The sequence below is a fragment of the Chiloscyllium plagiosum genome, unplaced genomic scaffold, assembly GCF_037043375.1.
Source record: "Chiloscyllium plagiosum isolate Xiang-an unplaced genomic scaffold, Cpla_swu_hap1 HiC_scaffold_27, whole genome shotgun sequence".
Taxonomy (NCBI): Eukaryota; Metazoa; Chordata; class Chondrichthyes; order Orectolobiformes; family Hemiscylliidae; genus Chiloscyllium; species Chiloscyllium plagiosum.
Genome location: NW_028270165.1, coordinates 68,192,535 through 68,219,752, shown reverse-complemented (window position 1 = coordinate 68,219,752; position 27,218 = coordinate 68,192,535). Strand labels below are relative to the sequence as shown.

At 44.0% G+C, this 27,218-nt stretch overlaps 1 protein-coding gene and 1 long non-coding RNA gene across 2 annotated transcripts in view; one reads left to right on the top strand and one right to left on the bottom strand.

The window, feature by feature from the left end:
• The window catches only part of LOC122547844 (uncharacterized), a 39,745-nt gene that overhangs the window by 8,967 nt on the left and 3,560 nt on the right, over nt 1-27,218 (bottom strand). Inside the window, exons 4-11 of the mRNA XM_087974817.1 lie at nt 20,480-20,794; nt 18,407-18,709; nt 13,331-13,633; nt 12,923-13,240; nt 7,669-7,971; nt 7,260-7,577; nt 2,084-2,386; nt 1,681-1,998 (exon numbers count right to left, since the gene is read on the bottom strand). Of these exons, the coding sequence (XP_087830943.1) occupies nt 1,681-1,998; nt 2,084-2,386; nt 7,260-7,577; nt 7,669-7,971; nt 12,923-13,240; nt 13,331-13,633; nt 18,407-18,709; nt 20,480-20,794 (2,481 nt within the window). The remainder of the gene's footprint in view (nt 1-1,680; nt 1,999-2,083; nt 2,387-7,259; nt 7,578-7,668; nt 7,972-12,922; nt 13,241-13,330; nt 13,634-18,406; nt 18,710-20,479; nt 20,795-27,218) is intronic.
• Nucleotides 21,182-27,218, top strand: part of LOC148144532 (uncharacterized) — a 41,409-nt gene continuing 35,372 nt past the window's right edge. The window contains exons 1-2 of the long non-coding RNA XR_015751510.1: nt 21,182-21,280; nt 22,216-22,283. This is a non-coding gene — a long non-coding RNA (uncharacterized LOC148144532). The remainder of the gene's footprint in view (nt 21,281-22,215; nt 22,284-27,218) is intronic.

Genomic DNA, 27,218 nt, shown 5'->3' with positions numbered 1-27,218 from the left:
TGCGCAGTTTCACTGCTGTCTCACGGAGTGGTGTGGGTTTCTCTCTCTCTCTCTCTCTCCCTCTCCTGCACTGCCTGACCATGTGCTGCCTTTGTCTGTTCTTCTCCCTTTGAAAACTGCTGTTGTTTTGACTTTTCTTCTCTCCAAAGTTCCAAAACAATCCAACAGCATATCAAACAGCCACTGCTGCTCCTGGAATTCGAGGAAATCACCTCTAACACCTAAAACACCTCAAAAAAGGAGCAGCCTGTTACAGCCAGAAATTTTTCCCATCCTCAATATTGGATGCTGAATCAATGTGAATGTCTCTTTTCCAGGTACTGGGATTACTTCAATTTTAAATGTGGTATCCTTGTTCAAATGTCTGTGTAGTCTCACCTCCTTCTATCTCTGTAACCTTTGCCAGACCTAAAACTCTCTCTTTATCCAAGTCAGTGATGTGGATTGTAAATAGCTGCAGCCAACTGGTATTTCTCTTATCCCTGCACCTTGCTTCCTGTCCATTCACCAATGCCTTTTGTATACAGAACACACTGCTGACACTGTGTCTTGGTTCAACATTTTTATCCTCTCTTTTTGAAATGAAGCATTTTGGTAAGCTTCATTCTATTTAAATGCAAACTCAAGCTTTCACGCCTTGAGCAGAATAGTCAGACTAGAGGACTTGCCCTGGATGTGGGTCAGGGGTCAATTCAGAACTAAAATGGGGAACCAATATTTTGATGAGTGGTCAACTTCTGGAGCAGGTTCTCATGGGAAATTACAAAAGCAGATCATGGCAACAATGTAAGTAGATGCTGAAAGATTTCTTGCACAAGTCAAAATTTTGGAGGCAGTAGGAAAGGAACAAGTAGCAGCTGACTTGAACTTTGGACACTATCATACCATGTTTCATACATGGTCATGCTACAGTTTCATACCATGACCCATTTCCTGCAGTCACAGAGAGTCTAGTCACGTAAGAGTTAAAGTAAACTTCCCAGTCTGTTTTACTGATGTCAACTTTTTCATTTCCAACCTTAATATGAATTCAGATTGTCAAAATGTCTTGGAGAGCATTCATATCAGTTCTCTGGATTATTAGCTGAACATTTCAGCTTTAACTCCTTGGTTGGACGTTCTCATCCAGATCACTAGGTTATATGTGTCCAAAGTCCACTCTCCGTCTAAGTGTGTTCAATTTGTACAACACATCGGTATCAATATTGAGGCAATGCTGCACTGCTGGATGTGGCAATGCTATGTCTGCCCAATCAAGTGGAACAAGAAGATCCCACAACCATAAACTTGAAGATAAGAACTGGGAGATCTCATCCATATCTTAGATAATACAATACTCTTCAAACAACAGCAATAAAGCTCTCTTTCCTGATTGTCTGAATATTGCTGGGTGCAAAGTAATTGACTGTACCATGCATGAGAAGAGTCATTATACTTCCAAAGTACCAGTGTTGGTTGTATTGTCAAGTGCTTTGGAGTTCTGAACTTGTGAAAGGAGTTACACAAAGAGCAATTGTGTTTTTCTTTCTTCAGTTGCCCTGATCTCAAGATTGGTATCTCACTCACGTAACTACAACAAAGGACATCTATACTGTTAGCATTAAACATGACTGGCCCAATTACAGGTTATAGTAATGAAGAGAAAAGTGTGCCAATGTTGGAGTCAGGTCCAGCACCTACCTTGGACATTCTTCACCTCCTTCCTGCTGTTAAAGTTGGAGGGTGGATGACTCACTGCACAGGTGAAGACTGAGCCTTTCCTCCACTCCTCTGTGCTCACAATCAGGTAGTGCCTGACACTGAATGTCTCTGTCTGCTCCAGAGCAGTGGAGCCAGCACGGGTGTTGGAGGAGATCAGGCTGCCATCCTTCTCCCAGGAGACCTGTATGCTGTCCGGGTAAAATCCAGTGATCACACACTCGAGTGTAACTCTGCTCTGATTCTTGATCTCTTGGGCTGAAGGAGGCAGCAGTCTGACTTTGGGACTTTTTGGCTCAACTGGAACCAACAGACAAAAGAAGGTATTAAACTCTTTCCTTTGAGTTTGACCAGGTCATGTATTTTTTTTTAGTCTCTTACTTACCTTTTAAGCTCCTTGTTCGTTTTGACACAGTGGAGGAGGAGGGAGCACTTTGGGCAGAGCACACAAAATCGACCCCACTCTCCCACTCCTCAGCACTGGTTTGGAGTTGACTGATGACCGTGGGTAAGCTTCCTTCTTGTATGAGCCGCTGAGTCTTAATCACTTCACGTCTCTTCTTACCGCTGACTTCCCAGGAGATCTGAACCTGGCTTGGATCAGAACAGACCACTGCACACTCCACAGTAGCAGTCTTATTGATCCAAATCTCCAAAATAGAAGGATTTCGGATAAATATAGACATTTCTGGGAATGAGAAAGGAAAAGTCTCAGAGGAATGGATATTGTTTAGTGTCAGCAACCTTCAGAATTTAGATAAGACTTTTCCATTGATAATGATCAATATGACGTGTGGACATAAGAAACTTGAATTGAGAATCCTATTTAACCTGTAACATCTCCAACTGATGTCGATTGAATCTGTACTGAAGCTGAAACATAAGAAATAGAAACTTTGAGCAGAGTCAGGCAATTTGGTTCATTCAGTCTGATCATGCTGATCCTCTATCTCAATGCCACACCCCTTCTCTTCTAATACCCATTTTCACCTTTAGCCCCCAGAAATGTATCTATTTCCTTGTTAACCATATTCAGTGACAATGACCCCTCCAATCTCTGGGGCAGAGAATTCCATAGGTCTACCTCCCTCTGAAGAAAGTTCTTCTGATCTCAGTCCAAAATAGCCTTCCCTGTATCCTGAGACCATGACCCTTTGGTCTCCTTCAGAACAGTTCATCCCAGACTGGAAACATTAATGCTGTTTCTCTCTCTGCGGTTGCTGCCTGAACTACAGAGTTGCTCCAGAATTCTCTGTGTTTATTCCTCCAATCTGTCCAGCTTGTCTGCATTGTACATGTTGTAATGAGATCATTCTTAAATGGGAGTAAAACAACATTAAAAATTCCCAGGACAGTTGAAACATTATCTTGCATTTCTTTGATTTTACATCTTATTCAAGAAAACATTGTGCAGGCAAAAAGAACACGGCAGAAATCATTGTAATCTGTTCCCTGTAAGTATGGTCAGTGCATTCACAGTGGGGACTACAGTTGAGCTGTGGGTGTGAGTGACATTTTGATGTGACGATGTTAATCAAAGGCATCTGTGATTTATGAAGTGCAGTAAGAGAGACAGATATAAACTCATTAGATAAAGGAACAATTGAATCAAGACTTGTTTGAAGGGCTTGTGCCCAAAACGTCGATGCTCCTCAGATGGTGCCTGACCTGCTGTGCTTTTCTAGCGCCACACTCTTGACTCTGATCTCCAGCATCTACAGTCCTCACTTTCTCCTTGTTTATTCACAGGCTTCTTGTGATTCTGTGCATCATGTTGTGATGTGGAACATACTGAATCAATGTCTCTTTTCTAGTCGCACTGAGCTAGGATTGCCTCAATTTTACATGGTGTATCTTTGTTCATGTGTCTCTGTTGTCTCCCATCCTCCTATCTCGGTAATCTTTAGCAGGCCTACAACTCTCTCTTCATCTATGTCAGTGATACAGATCGTGAATAGCTGCAGCCACCTGGTTTTTCTCTTATCCCTGCTCTTTGCTTTCTGTCCATTAACCACACCTCCATCCATGCTGGTATGTGAGAGTGCTTTTTCATCGTTTCGTGGTGGTAAGCCATGTTCATCAAAAGCTGCAGTACATCTGGGGTAGGTCGAGCTCCAGTCTAGCTGTTATGAAATGAGTCCCTGAATTGTGACTGTGCAACATTTATGAAGTTTCAATGTAGTTGCAGGTCAGACATGTGTGGCTGGGAGGGAATTGACGGGGCACTGTTCTATCACTCTGCTTTTTTTGGCCTTCCAGCTGGTAGACATTTCTGGGATGGAGGCTTGTTGAGATGTTGCAGTGTACTTTGGACACAGAACACACTGCTGTCACTGCGTCGTGACCTAACATTTTTCTTCTGTATGTTTGAAGTGAAGCAGATTGATACACTTCACTGTATTCAAGGCACTATTTAAATCCAAACTCCTGTTGATTTTGGACACAGAAATCAATAATCTTGGCATTTTCAGTCCTGACAAACTGTGAAACAGAGGAAGCAAGAAAAGCTCATGCCTTGCTATGGTTGGGAAACATTTCTCCACAACCCATACATTCCCCTCTACTTCACACCAAACACTGGACGAGCAGAAGAGTGATTTTATTCAATTCTTCCAAAGTTTTATCCTTTACATCCGTTTCCCAAAGGATCATCATCAGATATCACAAAACTCACTGGATGTCCTGTGCCTGTTTCATGCACACATTCACAGTGCAGGTCATAAATGTGCTGTCTGCTTTATTCCACAATCCTGGTTTTCCCCTTGTCACATTCGATTAATACTTGGGTCTGGGCCAAAACCATCAGTGAACACTGGGATCCACTGGGTTTCTTCAGTTGATGTTCAGCACACAGTATCAGCCTGACAGGAATAAGTACTTTTTGAATTTACAAGGTTCTTGCTTCTCCCCCTGGCCTTTTATTAAAACAAATGGTGAACACTTATTGGTTCAGAAGATATTTACAAGAATGTTGCCAGGGTTGGAGGGTTTGAGCTATAGGGAGCGGCTGAATGAGCTGGGGCTGTTTTCAGTGGAGCATCAAAGGCTTATGGGGGTTGATAAAATCATGAGGGGTATGGATAGAGTCAATAGTCAAGTCTTTTCCCTGGGGTGGGGGAGTACACAACTAGAGGGAAAAAATTCAAAAGGGATCTGAGTGGTAACTTTTTCATGGAGAGGGTGGTGCCTGTATGGAATGAGCTTCCAGAGGAGGTGGTGGAGACTGGAACAATTACAACATTTAAAAAGCAACTGGATGGTCATATGTGCAAGAAGGCTGCTCACAATTACCAAGGACAATTCGGATTAAGCTACAAAGGCTGGCTTTGACAAGCAATGGTCACATCCTGTCATAGAATAAAAACTAATTTCCTTTCAACTTACTGATGGATTGAGATTGATTGTGTTGAGGCCTGTCATAGGATATCGTTGAAAGTTTTTAAAACATATTTTGATGGGCATTCAATGATTTTAGACTGAGTTTTGTTTTGCACTGTGTTGAATTCAAACATTCTAATGTTTATGAGTTGCTCATCCCTGCTTTCCACTATGGCCACGTCTGAACATTTCACAGCCCCCCATTACAGGCTACCTCCAATGATAAAGCCTCAATGAGTGAAATTGAGAAATGCTGATATTATTGGGTAATTGTAACTAATTAAATATACCATTCCTAAAAATTATTTAAAAAAAGGATTCCACCAGCATCTTTCTTGTGGACACGGAGTGCCCTATCATTGACTAATATTGTCCCAGGAGACGGACAAACGATATTATTTTCATTTCTACTACACAGGAATCTCACCCTACACTTGCTGAATTTGCATTTCTGTGTTCTGCTTCATTAACCTTTCTCAGCACCACATCACTGAAAGGGTTGAACCTACTGGTTCAATTGAAGATATCTGGCTGTTGTATCCCTGTCCATCCCTTTCACCCATTTCCAATTCTGCAGTCTTTCTGAGTCAGAGGATGCATTGTAAGTCTTGGCTACTAGAATCAGACCAGAGAGGTAATAGTCAAGCTGTGAGGCTGAATCCAATCCAAACTGGCCTGGTCAAGTTTACAAACCAAAATGACTATATAGATAAGGATTGGATTGGTTGGGAGAATTTCAGATAGGTCTGTATCTCTTCCGTATTTGCATACTTTAATTAAGACAGTCACCACAGACTGATTTGCAACCCAAACAATTTGCAATAAAATTCAACGGACCATTTGATTCATGATCAATCACTTTATTTCACAAATTTGTTGGTGGCATTTATATTGGTGTTGTGCACCATCAGGGAGTGTCAGGTTTAAATTAGTCTGAAACAGGAACCTTGGCATACACCCAGAACAAGAGCAAGGAGGGCAAGAGCAAGCAGCATTTCCACCTGGAACTGGAAGATTTGCATTTCCACCTGGAACAGGAAGAGTTGCAGGTTTAAGATTTGTACATTTTTACCTCCCAATCCCTGTGCTGGGAATGTGGGAGCTCCACCCAACCCCTGAATACTGCAACACCCTGTTTATTTAGGAAATTCAAGGCACACCACCATGTAAACCATGACAAGCTTTTGCACCTTGACCAGAATAGTCAGATTAGAGGAGCTGCCCTGCACTTTACGTGGGTCAGGGGTCAATTCTGAACTAAAATGGGGCACCAATATTTCACTGAGAAATCAACCTGTGGAGCTGGTTCTCTCGGGAGGCTGTGGAAGCAGATCAGGGCAGTTCATTGAAATGAAATATTCACAAATCAATATTTGGAAGGCATTAGAAAAGAAACAGGTAGGAGCTGAGTTGAACTTTAGACACTCCCCATATGGCACTACAGTTTCAGGCCGTGCCCCATTTCCTTTCCTGCAGTCACAAAAGGTCTTGGTAGGCAAGAGTTCAAGTAAACTTGCCAGTCCCTTTCACTGATGTTAAATTTTTATTTCCAGCCTTTATATAAAGCCAGATTACCAAAGTACTTTGGAGGGAGTTGATCTCAGTTCTGTGGCTAACTAGCTAACATTTCAGCTTTATCTTCTTGGTGGGACTCTCTCATCTAGATCAGAAAGTTGTGTGTGTCCAAAGCCCACTCTCTGTCATCGAGTGTATAATCAATGCAACACATCAGTGTCAACACTGAGGCAGTGCTGTTGGATGTGGCAATGCCCTGTCTGTCCTGTCAAGTGAAACAAGAAGATCCCACAGCCACTAACTTGAAGATGACAACTGGGAAATCCCATTCATGCCCTGGATAATACTACAGCAGTAAAACTCCCCTTCCTATTCACCTGAACATTGTGTTGTGCAATTAATTGACAGGAATCATGCACCACAATAGTCATTAAACTTCAAACATTTCCTTGTTGGCTGCATTGGAAAGTGCTTTGGAATCGGAAATTGTGAAAGGAGTTACACAAAGAGCAATTGTGTTTTTCTTTCTTCAGTTGCTCTAATCTTAAGATTAGTTTCCCATTCACATAACCACAGTAATGAACATCATTACTGTTAGCATTAAACATGACTGGCCCAATTACAGGTTATAGTGATGTGCCAATGTTGGAGTCAGGTCCAGCACCTACCTTGGACATTCTTCACCTCCTTCCTGCTGTTAAAGTTGGAGGGTGGATGACTCACTGCACAGGTGAAGACTGAGCCTTTCCTCCACTCCTCTGTGCTCACACTCAGGTAGTGCCTGACACTGAATGTCCCTGTCTGCTCCAGAGCAGTGGGGCCAGCACGGGTGTTGGAGGAGATCAGGCTGCCATCTTTCTCCCAGGAGACCTGTATGCTGTCCGGGTAAAATCCAGTGATCACACACTCGAGTGTAACTCTGCTCTGATTCTTGATCTCTTGGGCTGAAGGAGGCAGCAGTCTGACTTTAGGACTTTTTGGCTGAACTGGAACCAATGAACAAAACAAAGATGGTGTTAAACATTTTCCTTTGAGGTTAGCAATGTCAGTTATATAATTTTTCATTCACTTGCCTACCTTTTATGCTCCTTGTTCGTTTTGACACGGGAGGAGAGGAGGAACCGCTTTGAGCAGAGCACACAACCTCCATCCCACTCTCCCACTCCTCTGCTGTGGTTTGGAGTTGGCTGATGACCATGTATTTGGTGCCTTCCTCTTTCTGTTGCTGCGTTGTAACCCCTTCACTTCTCTGCTTCCCATTCACATTCCAGGTGATCCGGACCTGGCTGGGATCAGAACAGACTGCCGTACACAACACAGTAGCAGTCCGGTTAATCCAAACCTCTTCCTTAGAAGGATTGCGAATAAAAACTGATATTTCTGGGAATGGGAAAGGAAAAGTTCAGAAGAATTGAAATTGTTTTGTGTCGGGAGTGACATGCCAGGACAGCAAATGTGGTAGGAGACTGACAGGACAGGAGGTGTCAGGAGGATTCAGAATGTTAAGAGAGATTTTGCTGTTGATGAGAAATGGTGACGGATCAGCACAGAGGAGAATTTTGTCTTCAGTATTTTATAATGTGCAAAATCATCAGCTGATACTGGATGAAATCACACACCAGTTAATCTCACATTGAATTGAACATTAGATAATCTCAAGATTGTTTAAACGTTGTCACATAGACCTTGGCTTGCACTCTGACTGCGAAAACATAATCAGAGCATCAAGGTCCTGCTACATCCTCTTTGAATGCATTTGCTGTGATTATGACCAATAGATTCACAATGAGGACTGCGATTGAGTTGTGGGTTTGGACAACATGTAACTGTCACAATGTTAATAAAATGGAAACTCTGTGAAATGCAGTGAGATAAATGCAGATGCTTCACAAAAGATACAACTGAAAAATGGCTTATTCACTGAAAGCACCTTCAGCCCAGTCCCTGATTTGTGACATTGAGCAGATTGAAGCAATGAGGACCTCTCACCTCTTTTAGAAACAGCCTTGGAATGTCTCAATTTTAAAATGCTTATCCTTGTGTTTATGCCTTTCCTTAGTCTCCCATCTCCTTATGTCTGTCACACTTATCAGCTGCACATGTGTCAGTGAACTCTACATTCCTGCAAATCTGACCCTTTCTACATCTCCCACGCCTTTCACTCCAGCACTGGTAGTTGTTCCTTCAGGCACTGAGGCCCTGACTTCTAGAAATCCATCCCTGAATCATGAGTACATGTCCAACTCTCAGTCCTGTAAGGTGATCCTTAAAAACTATTCCTTCTCCCTGATATCTGCTCCATTGGCTAAGTGTCAGTTTCTGATTGATAACTCTCCAGTGCAACACTTTAGGACCTTTTCCTGAATTGCAGCTTATGGTAGGTAACACTCTGTGAAGGAAGATGATTAGTTTGCAACAAACACAACAGCCCATAAATTCAGAGGGAGTGTCAAAAATCCCCCTTGTGCTAGTGTTTGGGGGTCATTTGGGCAAAGCATGTACATCCTGCCCCACACTGGCATGTCTGAGTTGTGGGAGTAGGAAGTGGATGGTTTACCAAACGCTTCACACATTTTCCCCATTCCTACTAAATTTCCAAACACTCATTGTCATTTCAGATATCCCACACTCAGCACGTGTTCTGAACACTTTGTAGGCACATTGCACCCAAAAATCACAACTCCCTTATATATTATGATGTTAATTGTTGACTGCAATGTAAAACATAACTGTTATTGCATCAAGATGAAGTCCTCAATGAGCTTTGAGAATCAACTCCCCGGCTGCATTTTCAGATAATATTCAACACACGGTGTCCACCAAGAACATGATTTTTATTCCCTTGAGATGGCTTTGGTTTCTCTCCCCTCCTCACTTTTTACGTATGATACTGAACAGTTCCAAGACAAAAATATTGACAAATTGAGAGATTGATTACATTGAAGTTAATCACATTCTGTTGTCAGTAAGTTGTAATCATTGGTTTAATGTACACAATCCATAGGCAGTGTGTATAAACATTGGGTGTGGTCAGCAATTTGACAGCTTGGATTTAATATTCACATTGGTAATGAGAAATATTCTGATATTTGTAAACTGCTCAGCCCTGCCTTCAGAAATGACCAAATGTCACCATCTAACTATCCCTAATGATCAGTGATCTCTCAGCACATAAGCTCTCAGAGTAGTAGAGAACACGCCTTATTGTTGTAAAATCCTGATACTGTTCAGCAAACAAGGTTCAATTTCATTTGCTCCTCAAAACCCATAAACTTTCTGAACTGGCTATTCTGTGCAGATTGAAGTGTAATGGACTGCAGTCAATAACTGGGTAATGGGTACATCGGCAAGATGGCAGCAGAGTGGACACTCCAGCTGGAGCTCCTCTGCTCCACCAGTTCCTTTTCTCTTTCCCTTCTCTTTGCTGCAGTTTTTGTTTCTTCCAAAACTTTTAACTTCTAAAATTACACAGAGGGAATAGAGGAATTGACTGCCAGACTGGAGGGTGTCGTTGGCGAGTCCTGGAGGCGAGTCCAAGACCAGGCCGGCATGGGAGGCGAGTCCAAGACCAGGCCGGCATGGGAGGCGAGTCCGAGACCAGACCCACATGGGAGGCGAGTCCGAGACCAGACCCGCATGGGAGGCGTGTCCGAGACCAGACCCGCATGGGAGGTGAGTCCGAGACCAGACCCACATGGGAGGTGAGTCCGAGACCAGACCCACATGGGAGACGAGTCCGAGACCAGACCCACATGGGAGGTGAGTCCGAGACCAGACCCACATGGGAGGCGGGTCCGTGACCAGACCCGCATGGGAGGCGAGTCCGAGACCAGACCCGCATGGGAGGTGAGTCCGAGACCAGACCCACATGGGAGGTGAATCCGAGACCAGACCCACATGGGAGACGAGTCCGAGACCAGACCCGCATGGGAGGCGAGTCCGAGACCAGGTCCGAATGGGAGACGAGTCCGAGACCAGGTCCGAATGGGAGACGAGTCCGAGACCAGACCCACATGGGAGGTGAGTCCGAGACCAGACCCGCATGGGAGGCGAGTCCGAGACCAGACCCACATGGGAGGTGAGTCCGAGACCAGACCCGCATGGGAGGCGAGTCCGAGACCAGGTCCGAATGGGAGACGAGTCCGAGACCAGACCCACATGGGAGGTGAGTCCGAGACCAGACCCGCATGGGAGGCGAGTCCGAGACCAGACCCACATGGGAGGTGAGTCCGAGACCAGACCCGCATGGGAGGCGAGTCCGAGACCAGACCCACATGGGAGGTGAGTCCGAGACCAGACACACATGGGAGGTGAATCCGAGACCAGACCCACATGGGAGACGAGTCCGAGACCAGACCCGCATGGGAGGCGTGTCCGAGACCAGGTCCGAATGGGAGGCGAGTCCGAGACCAGGTTCACATGGGAGGTGAGTCCGAGACCAGGTTCGCATGGGAGACGAGTCCGAGACCAGGTTCGCATGGGAGACGAGTCCGAGAGCAGACCCACATGGGAGGCGAGTCCGAGACCAGACCCACATGGGAGACGAGTCCGACACCAGGTCCGAATGGGAGGCGAGTCCGAGACCAGACCCGCATGGGAGGCGAGTCCGAGACCAGACCCGCATGGGAGGCGAGTCCGAGACCAGACCCACATGGGAGGCGAGTCCGAGACCAGGTTCACATGGGAGGCGAGTCCGAGACCAGGTCCGCATGGGAGGTGAGTCTAAGACCAGGTCCGCATGGGAGGCGAGTCCGAGACCAGGTCCGAATGGGAGGCGAGTCCGAGACCAGACCCGCATGGGAGGCGAGTCCGAGACCAGGTCCGCATGGGAGGCGAGTCCGAGACCAGACCCGCATGGGAGGCGAGTCCGAGACCAGACCCGCATGGGAGGCGAGTCCGAGACCAGGTCCGCATGGGAGGCGAGTCCGAGACCAGACCCGCATGGGAGGCGAGTCCGAGACCAGACCCGCATGGGAGGCGAGTCCGAGACCAGACCCACATGGGAGGTGAGTCTAAGACCAGGTCCGCATGGGAGGTGAGTCTAAGACCAGACCCACATGGGAGGTGAGTCTAAGACCAGACCCGAATGGGAGGCGAGTCCGAGACCAGACCCACATGGGAGACGAGTCCGAGACCAGACCCGCATGGGAGGTGAGTCTAAGACCAGGTCCGAATGGGAGGCGAGTCCGAGACCCGACCCGCATGGGAGGTGAGTCTAAGACCAGACCCACATGGGAGGTGAGTCTAAGACCAGGTCCGAATGAAGACGAGTCCGAGACCAGGCCAGAACAGGAGGCGAGGCCGAGACCAGGCCGGAACGGGAGGTGAGTCCGAGACGAGGCCGGAACAGGAGGCGGGGCCGAGACCAGGCCGGCATGGGAGACGTGTCCTTGTGGTGAATGCTGAACTGAAGGCCGTCATGGGGAGATGAGAACTGGAAGCAGGTCCCAGACGGGACACCAGAGGGAGGAGGCAAGTCCCATGGGAAAGTCACGGACTGGAGGTTGTCACCGGGGAGGAGAGGCCCTTGCAGACTGGAAGTGAGGCTCAAGTTCTGAAAACTGATCTGGTCTGTAGGCTCGATACTGGCAGTGACTTGGTGAAAAGGATTGAAATTTGATTACGGTTTAAAACCTTCTTATTCTTATGCTGGACATTAAGTAATTGGAGTACTTATTTGAAACCTTTGTCTTCCTATGCTAGACTTTATTTATTATTCCTTTAATTCCGTGACAAAATATTAAGTATCTGTACCTTGGTATCTTGCACCTAAGATGGCAGCATAAGCAGCTACATCACACATTTTTCACTGAACTCATTCGAGTGCACATGGCAATAAAATCAACTCTAATTCTAATTCAAATAGAATAGTTTGCATTTCAATAGTCAAAGGTTCTCAAAGTTTACTGGGCCGTATTGGGCCCAGTAGATTTCTCGTATTCTCTCTCAGCAACTCCACTGACAACCAACATCTTTACAATAGAACAACCTTCTTTTACCAGATCAAGGTGATTCATTCACAACCAACCCATCAATGGATTCCAGACATTTGTTGGTCACATTTATATTGTCTTCAGAGAGAATGATGTCAAAGTTCTCTACACACAGGAACCTCGCCACACAGTGAGAACAAGAGCAACCACCATTCCCACCTGGAACAGAATGGGTTCTGTTCCTGTCTCAAACTGGAAGAGTAATTCCACCTTCATTGCCCTGCAGTAAAGAGTACGGAACTACACGCAGACGCAATATTTTGTCTTTTTGAACTTGCAGGAGGAGAGTTTCTATGAGGATGAATTATGTCAATCTTGGCATCAGGCTGAGAACTTACCTTGGACATTCTTCACCTCCTTCCTGCTGTTAAAGTTGGAGGGTGGATGACTCACTGCACAGGTGAAGACTGAGCCTTTCCTCCACTCCTCTGTTCTCACATTCAGGTAGTGCCTGACACTGAATGTCTCTGTCTGCTCCAGAGCAGTGGGGCCAGCACGGGTGTTGGAGGAGGTCAGGCTGCCATCCTTCTCCCAGGAGACCTGTATGCTGTCCGGGTAAAATCCAGTGATCACACACTCGAGTGTAACTCTGCTCTGATTCTTGATCTCTTGGGCCAGTGGAGGCAACAGTCTGATCTCTGGATGTTTTGGCGGAACTGGAACAGACAGGTAAAACAAAGGAAGTGTTAAACTCTTTCCTTCGAGCTTGGCAAAGTCAGATATATAATTTTTGATCTCTTGCCCACCTCTTACACTCCGTGACCATTTTGTAACTGGTGAGGATGAGGGATCATTTTGAGCAGAGCACACAACCTCCATCCCGTTCTCCCACTCTTCTGCTGTGGTTCGGAGTTGGCTGATGATGATGTACTGGGTGCCTTCCTCTCTCTGTGGCTGAGCTGTAACCCCTTCACTTCTCTGCTTCCCATTTACATTCCAGGTGATCCGGACTTGGCTGGGATCAGAACAGACTGCTGTACATACCAAGGTGGCAGTCTTGTTGATCCAAAGCTCTTCCATGGAAGGATTTTGGAGAAATAGAGACACTTCTGGGGAAGGGAAAGGAAAAATTTCAGAAGAATTGGCATTTTCTGGTATCAGCAGGTGTTAAATGTTTAGGGAAGGCTTTGTTATCATTAGAATCAATGAAACATGGAGACAGAAGTGGCCTGGAACTGGAATTGTTTTTAATCCAGAACTTCTAGAGCAAATACCTGACCATTAGAAAATCGAAGGGCTATTTAAAGCATGTTTTACAAGTTTTCACCAAGAAAGTACAATCAGTGCATTAAGAAAGAGCCAGATCCATTTTGAATGTGTTTACCAAGTGATCAAGAATCCACTGCGAGGACTGTAATTGAGTTGTGGGCTGAGCAGTTTTCAGAGACAACAGTATTAATAAATGTAATCTCTGATTTGTGAAATGGAGTGAGACAGAGATACAAACTGCTCAACAAAATGAACAACTGAACAAGTTCTTTTTCACTTTCCTGTGACAGTGGATTGATTCCTGACGTCGAGTACACCAAATCAAAAAGAAGCTCATTTCTTTCAACCAAACACTGTTGCTGGCACCTCTGTGTTGGCATTGTTGGCTCATATCCCACTTGGGTACAAATCTCAAAGCTGGCAATTCAGGGCAGACCAGAGGGAGTGCTGCACTGTCAGAGGTGTTGTCTTTGGATGAGAAATGAAAATGAGGTCCTGACTGCTGTGTCAAGTGGAAGGTACAGATGGCAGAGCACTATTCTGCAGAAAAGCAGGAGACTCGCCTCCCAATGTCCTGGCCAATTTTATCACTCACTCATCATCACAAAAGGCAGATTACTAGGTCATTCTTGGATTGACTTTTGTGGGAGCTCGGTCTGTGCAGGTTGGCTACAATGCTTCCTACATTGCAAGAGTCACTTCTCATTTAAATACTTAATTGGCTGTGAAGCACTTTAGGATGTCTGATACTTTTTACCTCATTGGAGTCAGCACTGGAAGCCTCTGTTTTATGACTCTTATCCCAATGTTTTATTGCCATGGGCTTCCCTCGCTCTGTAATCTTGGTTTGCAAATTCATTGGTGGCCAGGTCCGAATCTATGCAATTCACTGCCTACCCGCTCAGTGACTTGTTCTCCCTCTCTTTCTCTCTCCTCCTCCAAGACACTGTTAAAAACCAGTTTATTGGCCAAACCTTTGGTCATATCCTTGTCTTACCATTTTTAGACTCAGTTTCAATTCCTCTCTGGTTTTTCACCATTTTGGGATGTTCTATCACATTTAAGAAACTCTATAAGTGCAAGATGTCATTGATGTTACCACCTGCTGAGGAAGTTGATTCATTTTTACATTGTAAGAGCAACCCTGATGTATCACCAGGTGTAATGAAAGCCCACTGTTGTTGCAGGTTGGAGGTCATTTGTATAGAATATTTCCCCACCCCCTCCAACTTTGCTCAGAGCCATCAGTTGGGAGGGTAATGATTCATTGAATTTGTCATATGCTCTTCTTTTTTCTTGACTCTTGAAGAATTATCATCACTTCAGATATCCTGCAGTGCCCTGTGTTCTGTATGCAATTTGCGTACAAACACATTCACTGTGCAAACCACAACTATGGTGCCTGCTTTGATCCACACTGATTGCTCACTGTCCATATCATATTGAGTTAATATTTGCAGAGAGAATAATGACTCTGTCTGTGTCCTGGTCAAAACTATTCATGAACACTGTATACCAACTCCTCTGGCTGCAGTTTGAGCTGATGTTCAGGACCGTGTCTAACAGGGTCACGCCTGTTATTAGCTTTAGATGTTCTGCTTCCATCACCTGCCATTCAGACAGGATGATGAGCAACTTCCTTCCGGATTAACATTGATCATTATATTAGTAACCAAGACTTAATGTTTGCTCTCCCACAATCAATCCTCATCGGTCAAAATAATTCTCCTTACCATTGTAAAATGGTGAAATCACAGGGTTAGGGACAGTTCACTCCATATCCTCTCATAGATACGTTAAAAAGAACTTAGTTAATTTGAATTCTTTGTGAACATTAAGTACCTTTCATTGGCTGTTGTCAGTATTCAGGATTGAAGGGAACTTCTCCAATTTTACTGTCGTATGTTTCCATCCAACACCAACACATTGTACAAGGCACTAGATAAGACCTTATGTCCTGAATTACCAACTTGTCTCAGAACCAACATTATTGAAGATAGAGACCAAGTCCTACTTTATTAGATCAAGTTGACAGCCCCAATGGGTGACAAATAATCTTCAAATTCTTGTCAATTCAAGTCAGAGCCAAGACGCAAGGGTCAAACATTGAGATTGGGACCTTGCAACCCGGCCCGATTCAGGCAACCAAAAAGTGACCACTTCAAGAAGGAGTAGATTTGGCTGGGAAACACAGACTAGGGTCATAGATAGAGTCATAGAGATGTACAGCATGGAAACAGACCCTTCAGTCCAACCTGTCCATGCCGACCAGATATCCTAACCCAATCTAGTCCCACCTGCCAGCACCCGGCCCATATCCCTCCAAACCCTTCCTATTCATATACCCATTCAAATGCCTCTTAAATTTTGCAATCGTACCAGCCTCCACCACATCATTTAGCAGCACATTCCATACACATACCACCCTTTGTGTGAAAACGTCAGCCCTTAGATCTCTTTTATATCTTTCCCCTCTCACCCTAAACCTATGCCCTCTAGTTCTGCACTCCCCGATCCCAGGGAAAAGACTTTGTCTACTTATCCTATCCATGCCCCTCATAATTTTGTAAACCTCTATAGGGTCACCCCTCAGCCTCCGATTCAGCAGGGAAAACTGGCCTAGCCTGTTCAACCTCTCCCTGTAGCTCAGATCCTCCAACCCTGGCAACATCCTTGTAAATATTTTCTGAACCCTTTCAAGTTTCACAACATCTTTCCAAAAGGAAGGAGGCCAGAATTGCACGCAATAATCCAACAGTGGCCTAACCAATATCCTGTACAACCGGAACATGACCTCTCGACTCCTGTACTCAATACTCTGACTAATAAAGGAAAGCATACCAAATGACTTCTTCACTATTCTACTGACCTGCGACTCCACTTTCAAGGAGCTATGAACCTGCACTCCCTGGTCTCTTTGTTCAGCAACACTCCCTAGGACCTTACCATTAAGTGTATAAGTCCTGCTACGATTTGCTTTCCCAAAATGCAGCACCTCGCATTTATCTGAATTAATCTCCATCTGCCACTTCTCAGCCCATTGGCCCATCTGGTCCAGATCCTGTTGTAATCTGAGGTAACCCTCTTCACTGTCCACCACAACTCCAATTTTGGGGTCATCTGTAAACTTACTAACTGTACCTCTTATGCTCACATCCAAATCATTTACGTAAATGACAAAAAGTAGAGGACCCAGCACCGATCCTTGTGGCACTCCACTGGTCACAGGCCTCCAGTCTGAAAAACAACCCTCCACCACCACTCTCTGTCTTCTACCTTTGAGCCAGTTCAGTATCCAAATGGCTAGTTCTCCCTTTATTCCATGAGATCTAACCTTGCTAATCAGTCTCCCATGGGGAACCTTGTCGAACGCCTTACTGAAGTCCATACATATAACATCTACTGCTCTGCCCTCATCAATCTTCTTTGTTACTTCTTAAAAAAACTCAATCAGGTTTGTGAGACATGATTTCCCACGCACAAAGCCATGTTGACTATCCCGAATTACTTCTCACAGTATTTACATTGTCATTCTGGCAGACACCATGGGCTGGGGATTTGAACCTGCCAGGTGACTTGTAATGAAATTCGAAAGCCAACTCCATTCATAAAGAATTCACAACTTTATTTGACACTTTTGTTGGGCACATTTATATTGGTACTTTTCACCATTTCTGAAGGTCACATTAAGGTTGGTATGGTAGAGCAGTTCTGGTGGAATTGAACAAGGAGGACAAGTGCTCGCAGGATTTTGACATGGACTTTCACCTGGAATTAGAAGAGTTACGAATTTATATATTATACATTTTTACCTCTCCTTCCCTGTGCTGGGAAATTGGGAGCACCACCACACAGCCTTGAAACTCTGCTATATCGTGTTTATATAAAATCTTAAATGAACCAGATCATGTCAATGATGAAAAGTTCGCTCACATTTTCCAGATGGTTAGATTAGAGAAAAAGACTCGAGCTTGAAGAGGGCAGGAATATCATTTCAAAACAAATGTTCGGCTATCAATTGATCAATCTCTGGATCAGCCACTGTCCAGAGATAGTGAAGCAGATCTAGGCAATTCTTTCAAATGCCAAGCTGTAAAGGATCCTTCCCCAAGACGGCACTTTGGAAAAGGGAAGATAAGGAGGCGAGTTGAACTGTGAATGGGATATCCAAACAACACGGACGGAGAGTATTTTGTTCGGATAATCGAATGTCAGATATTTAAATGTCAGATAATATAGTTTAGCCAAGCATCAGGATCTTGTAATATCGTTTGGATAATCCAAAATTTGGATAATTGACGTTCGAATAATTGAGGTTCCTCTGTATTAGATGAGCCATTCAAACACCCAGCCTCACTATCCTCACTATTGGATTCACACAGAGTCAAACTGAACAAGGGTGAATAGCTAATTCAGTGCTGGCTGTTTCCCTGTCCAATGGATTGGATTAAAACACTATCTTTTCAATATTGGTTCCCTATCAAAACACAAAATACTGAGCATTACGTCTTTTCCAACAGCTGCAATATTAGGGACATGTCTCATAGACTGAGGGGAGGCATTAACATATTAAATTAACTCAGGATATCTTTCTCCCACGCAGATCCACTTACCCTGTTGGTATTTCATGCTGATCAGCTTCTTGAAATTCGAAGGTGGATGCAAGACTTCACAAGTGTATTCATTGCCTTCCTTCCAATTCACCATGGATACAGTCAGGTAAGAGATTGTTTCGAAGGTAGCGTCACCTCTCCGTTGGGAAGAGAGAAGAACACCCCTTTGGTCCACTTGGCCTTTCTTCCAGGAAACCTGGATATTGTCAGGAGCAAACCCGGATATAACACAGCCCAGGACAGCATTTTGATTGGAGATAAAATCCGCAGGTGGGACAAGGCTGGTGATGTTTGGCTCTTGAACTGTAACACATTGCAATGTTGCAGATCACACAATGGTTTTGCAACTGGAAAGATTTCCTCTATTCCTTCTATATTTAGAGAAAGGCTCTTAGTGTCAACCCCCTTCACAAATTCCTCTTGACTTCTCCTGAAATCCTTGGTTCCTGATAGTGCTAGGTGCTGACCAATGGGCCAAAGCTTTTTAATATTTTACCTTGAGCCAATTGCTGGAGAATTTCTTGTTAGTACTTTAAAATCCTGCAGTGCCAATTAACGGTTTGAGATTAACACCTTTATGGCAGCACTTTATAAAATTGTTGTTGACCCTTTCGGGGGTCAGGTAGAATTATCAATTCTCCACAACAATTGAGAGAAGATCAGTTATTCCCCCCTGCATTAGCCCAATTCAATGCTATAGAAATTAATCTGGGAGGGGCATGGTGTAACTCTAAGCAGACATCACTAAAAAGCAGCCTCTTACTTATTTACCATCCATCCATCTTCAATGTCCATTGACTTTAATGGTGGAATGAAAGCATGGTTATAAATTAAATTCGCTAATTCTACAAGGGATGCAGGAACTGAGAAAACTGGAGTTGCAAATCAAAAATATTTAAGGGTTCTCAGATAAGTTGTTAAGTCTGCTTCTAAAATACCAAAGAATGTGGTGCTGGAATATCTGAGGAGCAGGAGAATCGACGTTTTGGGCATAAGCCCTTCATCAGGAATCAAGATGAATGACATATGCCCACAACGTTGATTCTTCTGCTGCTTGGATGCTGCCTGACCAGCTGTGTTTTTCCAGCACCACACTCTTTGACTCTGATCTCCAGCATCTGCTGTTCTCACTTTCTCCGGCTTTGGAAATACCAAATGCTTTCTGAGGGCAGAGCAGCAAAGAATTTAGTCATAAACCATTGTAAATCACTGATCAGGCCTTAAATCGGGGTTTTGTCTCCTGTTCTAGGTACCACACTTCAGAAAGGGTGGAAATAGTGCAGTGGATATTTCGTGGAATGTTCCAGGGATGGAATACTTCAGTTATACTGTGCGGATTGGAGATAATAGGCTCGTTCTCCTTAAGTTGAGCAGAGAAGGTTCAGGTGAGATTAAGTGGATGGGTTCAAATTTATGTGGGTTTTGGTGGAGTAGATGGGCAGAAATCATTCTCAAGCCCAGATAGAGGACATAGATCTAAAAAAAATGGCAAAAATGGAAGCTAGAGTGTAGAAGAGGAGGATTTTAAAAAATAGAAACATGATAATGGGCAATTTGAAAGGGAATGATGGAGGCAGATTCAGTGTTACTTTTCAAAACAGAATTGGATAACTGCTTCAACCTATGAGGAAAGGACAGTAGAACTGGGACTAATTTGGCACCTCTTTCAAAGAGCAGACAGGCACAACGGACCAAATGGTCTTGACCATCCCCACATGAATCTGTACCAATATCTGATTGAGACGAGGGCTCTAAAATTAGGCACAAACTGGACTGAATTGTGCCAAACACACTTTGCCCAATATTCACTTTCATTGACTTCTCTAGAACTGAATATTGAGTGAGTGGTATCACAGGTAACAGCAGTTCACCCTGCCATTACCATGTATTGCAGGATTCCTCTGTACATGTTTATCTTATTACTGCCAGCACTGCTGGTGTACAGGGATAAAATCCACAGGCACAACAATTTCTGGGGTTCTGTTGTGCAATAATCTCCTATATCTGTTAATGAAGGTTTCTTTTCCAAATTAATCTTGTGATATCAACAGTTAAATAATGACAGTTACTAACTTTTCGGTGTTTCAAATTGGTATTCCACCATGTTGTTTGAGTTGTAGCCTGCCTGGCAGTAGTAGAATCGATTGGTTTTCCAATCCGCTGCAGAGACTTTGAGCACACTGCTCATTGTGTACTTCTTATCATTCCCCTGGACTGCAGGATACTTGCTGATTCCAGTGGTAATGACCCCACTGTCACTGGACCATGTCTGACGAATACTCCTGGGATGAAAGTCCTTGACCAGACAGAGGAGGCTGATCTCAGCTTGGTTTGAGTTCATGCCACAGGAAGGATTGGGAATGTAGACCAATGGTGCAGATTGGGCAACTGAAATATAAATATTTGCACACAGATTAGAGCAACAACAAATGCAGTTTGGTCAGGCAGAGCTCAAGAGATTTTCTGATGTATAAAACCAGCCGATTCCTAAATGAGTTACAAACAACATGGAGGAAATGAAGGGTAAATTGAAGGACAGCAGTGAGTAATTTTAACCTGCAACAGAGAGAGGCAAGTACAATGGATTGGGTGGAATATAAATTTTACTCTCATCAAAAAGTTATTCACTATCAGCATCAATCAACTCTGATGTCAAGTGGGATGTGAAACCAGCTTTGCACCAAGTTTGGTCAGTTTCCCAATGGCAGGACAAGCAAAAAGTTTCAGCAGAAAGTCAAAAACGTACAAGAGTCCTGCAGAGCAGGAACACTGACTGAAAAAACAGCAAATGTCAGGATAAACCGGAGCAAGTGAGGAACGAATATGTGAAAATAAGACAATCAACAATGACACACAGGCATAAAGCGAAAGGAGGTGGGTGCTTAAAACTGTGAAGAAAAGGGAACCCAATATTTGCTGTCAAATGATTAGTGGAATAATCATGTATTTACTTTGCAAGATATAAATAAATTGTTGAAACCTTGTTTTCAAATACAAGATATGATTAAACAAAGCAGTCAACATTTACAGCTAAATTGTTAAATATCCTTTTCACAATTTAGACAGTTTGCCAAGAAAGTTACAGTGGTCATAAAGTGTATGTGATTTACAGAGAGAGAACTGAGGGCAGAAGAGGAAAGTTGTGTCTGTACAATATTGCATCAAAATTACTGAGGCTAAATCTGACAGGACCAAAGCTATAAATTCAAAATGTACTTCTAACCACTGGTGAAACAGATTCTATAAAACAGCTACAAACCAATCCGTGTCGAGAGGAAAGTTTCACAGGACAGAACCATTTAATATGGTCCTGGATTGACAGACTGGAAACACACGGTATCTATTGATGTGTTTCCAGGTTTAACTTGGCTGATGAAAGGGATATTCAGTTACTGATCTTCCAAAATCTTGCTATTTATCATTGACATGAAAGGCTTTGGATTGTTGAACATCCTAGTCCGTAACAAAAGACCAAGAACAATTGAGGTGACCTGCTCCCATCCTGGAAGATAGCATCAAGGTCCAAAGCGATATGGTCCTCCCAAGCACACTACACTCACCACATATTGCATCACAGATAGCACATTGGTTCTCTCCCAAACTGTTTTCCAAAAGAAACACCCGAAAGCTGTGAATTATAAAAAGGAATGAAGGTTTTCTTATTCATTCACGGGATGAGGGCATCACTGGCTAGTTGTAACAGGTCGTCTTTTTTCAGAAAATAGTGAAACAAAATCAATCAGCTGTAGGTATTAGAAATCAGAGTAAAAACACTTAATAGAGTATTAATTCTATTTCTCCCTCCACAGATGCTGAGGGAGCTGCTGAGCATTTTCAGTGTGGGTGACAGGACCATATAAGTCAATATCGTTTCCAGGTGACAGTCTTTCACATCCTGCAACCAGTGGGCAGTAAGTCTAGTTCATGATGGATCAGTGGATCAAACAGTGTTGGGAAGTGGTGGTCAGGAGATGGATCTGGGGATAACTTTGATAAATTCCTGAGACTGTCAGCATTGTGCTAAAGTACAGCAGTAATGAGGAGAATGATGAGCGTAACTGTATTGGCTGCAGAGAGCTGGAATTTATCAAATGGTATTCGGGGTGAACCTGGCCTTGAGTGATTCTGGTGAGAGTGAATCTCCGCCCAGGTTACAATCTGCCCTGGCCTCTTTCAGACTGTACTCAATGGGATTGAAAATCTGAGCAGCTGTAAAACACACAGATGATTCACTGTAACCTGATGTGTTCTACAACCAAGACTAAATTCACCCTCAGTGTATCCTCAGTGAAACCTCATGTCAGGTCTGTGGGTAATCCTGACTCAGCCAGAGGCAAAGGACTCTCTGGTCTATGACAGCTTAAGGTGCAACAGATCCAGGATGGTTCAGAGTTTTAGGAAGTGAAGTGGGGGGTGGTGGGGGGAGATTAAGCAGCCTGGGGTTATTTTCTTTGGAAGAGTTGAGTTGGTTAATGTTCCCTTTTGGCCCTGGTGTAAAGCAGACAATAGCTGTTCACTCAGCAGTGGCTCAGTGGTCACAGTCTCACTTTAAACCTGAAGGTTGGGGGTTTAAGCTGATTCTTGGAACACCAAATCTAGGTTGATATTACTGAGGGAGTGCTACACTGTTGGAGGGGCTGGTCTTTTAGATCAGACATTAAACGGACTCCTCAAATGTCGTTCAGTATTTATACCCAACCATCATCATTATAAACTAGTCAGTTTCTTATTGGTCTTGGGGTCCTGGTTTAATGACGTATTCACTGCTTCCCAAAACTGACAGCACTTCAAATCTACTCAAAAGCTATAAACTGCTCATGTATGTCCTGAATTCATGGAAGTTGCTATATAAATACAAGTTATTTCCTTCACACCTACTTTGAACACATGACAATGAGTACTGGCTAATATAATAAAGGAGCTTTGATAGCTAGACAGAATATGCAGCACAGGATGTGTCCATTCAGCCCAACCGGTCCATGCTGGTATTTCTAGTCCACTCAAGCCTCCTTTTATTGTATTCATTCCTGGAGTGAGGGGTCACTGTCTGAGGCAGCATTAATTACCTCTCCCTAATTGCCCCGGAGAATATGATGGTGAGATGTTTCTTGAACCCCTGCTGACCATTTAGTATATGGACACCCACGCATGTTCAAAAAGGTGTTGCAGCATTTGAGGCCAGTGACAGTAAAGATCCAATAATATAGCTCCAGGTCAAGATGCTGTGTGGATTGGAAGGGAACATGTAGGTGGAGATGTTCCAAAGTATTTGCTGCTGTTGTCCTTCTAGATGGTGGTGGTTGTGGGTTTGGAAGGTGCTGTTGAAGGAACCTTAGTGAGTTGTTGCAGTAGATAGTACACACTGCTGTCACTAAGCATTGATGGTAGAGGGAGCAGATGTTGAGGGGGTTGAATGGGATGCTAATCAGTTCTGTCATATTTCCTCATCTAAACCATCATAACCATCCATTCCTTTACTCCTCACGGCCTTGTCTAGCTTCCCTTGAAATCCATCTCCACTCTTCACTTCAATGACTCCATCCTTTAACAATTTCACATTCTCACCACTCTTTGACTAAAGAGGTTCCAATTGGATTCCTTGGGAACAGTCTTATACTGATGGCCTCTAGTGATGCTGTTTAAGACAGTGATGAGGAGAAATTTCGTCTCATAGATTAGATTCCCTACAGTGTAGAAACAGGCCATTTGACCCAACAAGTGCACAGCGACCGTCCGAAGAGTAACCCACCCAGACTCATTTCCCTCTTACTATGCACCCAATACTATGGGCAATTTGCCAATCCACCTGACCTGCAAATCTTTGGATTGTGGAAGGAAACCGGAGCACCTGGAGGAAACCCAAGCAGACATGGGGAGAGTGTGCAAACTCCACACAGACAGTTGCCCAAGAATGAAATCGAACCCGGGTCCCTGGCACTCTGAGGCTGCAGTGCTAACCCCTGAGCCACAATGCCGCCAAGAAGGTAGTGAATCTGTGAAATGTTTTCCTGCAACGGACTGTTGAGGGTCTGTCATTACGTATATTCAATATTGGCATAGACAGATTTTTAATCACGAAGGGGATCTAGGATTGTGGAAAAAGGCAGGAAAATGGAGTGGAGGATGATCAGATCAGTCATGATCTCATTGAATCAATGGGCTGAATGGTCTACTCTGTCTTAGATCTTCCCCTCAAGGTGAAACATTCGCCTTCTACTCCATTTAATCAAAACCTTTCAGAACATTAACGATCTTGATTTAGTCACCCCTCAGCCTTCTCCATCCAAGAGAGAAGACACCCGGTGGCCTGTCAATCCTTTCATTGTGTGTCAGTCACACACAGGAACTTAGGAACAGGAGTGGGCCACTGAGCCTCTCAACCTGACCTGCCATTCTAGATCATGGCTGACCATCCCCTCAATTCCATTCTCCTGTTTTATCTCCATTTCCCGTAATGTCATCAGTCTCCAAATCCAGACTGATTTCTGTCTTGAACCTGATCAATGATTGTACTTCCACAGCCCTCTGGGTAGAGAGTTCCAAAAGATTCACCATCCTCTGAAAGAGGTAGTTCCTCCTCATCTCAATTGGAAATGGCCTGCCTCTCATCCTAAGAGTTTTGGTTCTCCCAGCTCTAATCGGCAGCCAAGGGAAATATCTTGTTCACATCAGCCCCTGTAAGAATTTTGTATATTCAGTCAGATCACCTCTCATTCTTCAAAACTCCAAATAATATAGACACAGTTTCTACAGTTTCCTCAATCCCTCTTCATTAAACAACCCTGCCAGGGATTAGTCTGGTAAACAACCATTGCACTGCCTGTACAGCAAGTATATCTGTTCTTGGATAAGGAGACCAAAACTGTACACAATGTTCTGGGTGTGGTCTCACCAAGGCCCTATACAACTGCAGTAAGGCACCTTTCCTTGTGTACTCGTATCCCCATGTAATTAATACCAACATCCTGTTTGCTTTCTTCAGTAATTGTGGCACCCACCTGCTAGGTTTGAGTGACTCATGAACAAGATCACCCGGATCCCTTTGGACACTCGCACTTCCAAATCAGACTTTCTGATTCTTCCTGTCAAAGTGAATAACTTCAGACTTCTTTATATTATGCTCTATAAGCTCAATTCTAGCCCATTCACAGAGCCAGTCCAAATCTTCCTGAAGCCTGTTTGCACCCTCCTCACAAATCATGTTCCCAGTCAGTTTGATGTCATCAGAAAATTTGTAAATATTCACATTGATCCCCGCATCCATGTCATTTATATGGATTGTGAGCATTTGTGGAACTAGCATTGACCCTTGTAGTACCCCACCAGTTACAGCCCACCTTCCTGAGAATGATCCATTCATTCCAACTCTCTGCTTCTGTCTAGTCACCGATTCTCCATCCAGACTTGTATATTCCCCCAAGTCTAATTTATTACCCCCACTGTTGGGACTTAGAGTCATAGAGATGTACAGCACGGAGACAGACCCTTCGGTCCAATTCATTCATGCTGACCAGATATCCTAAACTAATCTAGTCTCTGATCCTCCGGGGAAAACAGCCCCAGCCTATTCAGCCTTTCCCTATAGCTCAAATCCTCCAACCGTGGCAACATCCTTGTAAATCTTTTATGAACTCTTGCAAATTTCACAACAATCTTCCGATATGCGGAGACCACAACTGCACACAATATTCCACAAATGGCCTGACCAAAGTCCTGTACAGCCGCAACATGACCTCTCAGCTTCTATACTCGATGTTTTCACCAATAATGAAAAGCATACCAAACACCTTCTTCACTATCCTATCTATCTGCAGCTCCACTTTCAACAAACTATGAACCTGTGCCCCAAGCTCTCTTTGTTCAGCAACTCTCCCCAGGACCTTACCATTAAGTGCATAAGTCCTGCCCTGATTTGCCTTTCCGAAATGCTGTCAAAGGTTTTCTGAAAATCCAGATGTCACATCCACTGGCACCTCTCTGTCTATGCTGCGTGTATCAGTGTATGGTGGCTCTTTGGTGGAACAAACCATTCGATCCACCCCCCTGTTACTGTCCCAGAGGGCTGTCAAATGTTTTCCTTTCAATATTAATCTGAGGTTGATCTTTACAATAGAATCTGATTCTTCTGTCCTTTCAGCCAGAATATAACAGATCACAGGAATACCTGAGTAAATGAGGTTGCTTTAAATTTTATCCTGAATTACTAACTCTAAAAATTTCCTCAGCTCCACCATCAGACTGACTGGACTGTGTCAGTGATAGGTTTGTTTTTAATTTATTCCCTTTTACCCTTATATCCTCCATCCACTTTCTCACTGTCATTGAGAATTTTAAACAGCTTTTCCCCACCACTGAGCCAATCAGATTAAAAGCTCCAAGATCCTCAATAATGAATGCTGAGAGATTTGAAATGTCTGTTCAATGCTGACGGGATCTCACACCATACAGTGTACTGGGCCTCATCCAGTATATTACAGTCCAGCATCAACATCCTACTGCAGACCTCACCCCCTCACACTGAACTGATCCTTTCAACATCTTTCCAGAATGTTCCAGCTTTAACCCCATTGATGGGGGATGGGGGGGGGGAACTGTTCTATTGGCATTGTAGGTCACAGAGGGAGAGAGAGAGAGAGAGGAGAAAGGTAAAGGTCACGGAGTGAAAGCGGGAGAAGAAGAGAAATAGAGACCAAAGGAAAGGGAAGGAACTGACAACAAAGGAAGGAAAGGTAGTGGAATACAAAAAGAAAGCGAGGTAGAGCGCACCCAGTGAGTAAATTCAGACAAGAGGTTGAACAACGACAACTGCAGA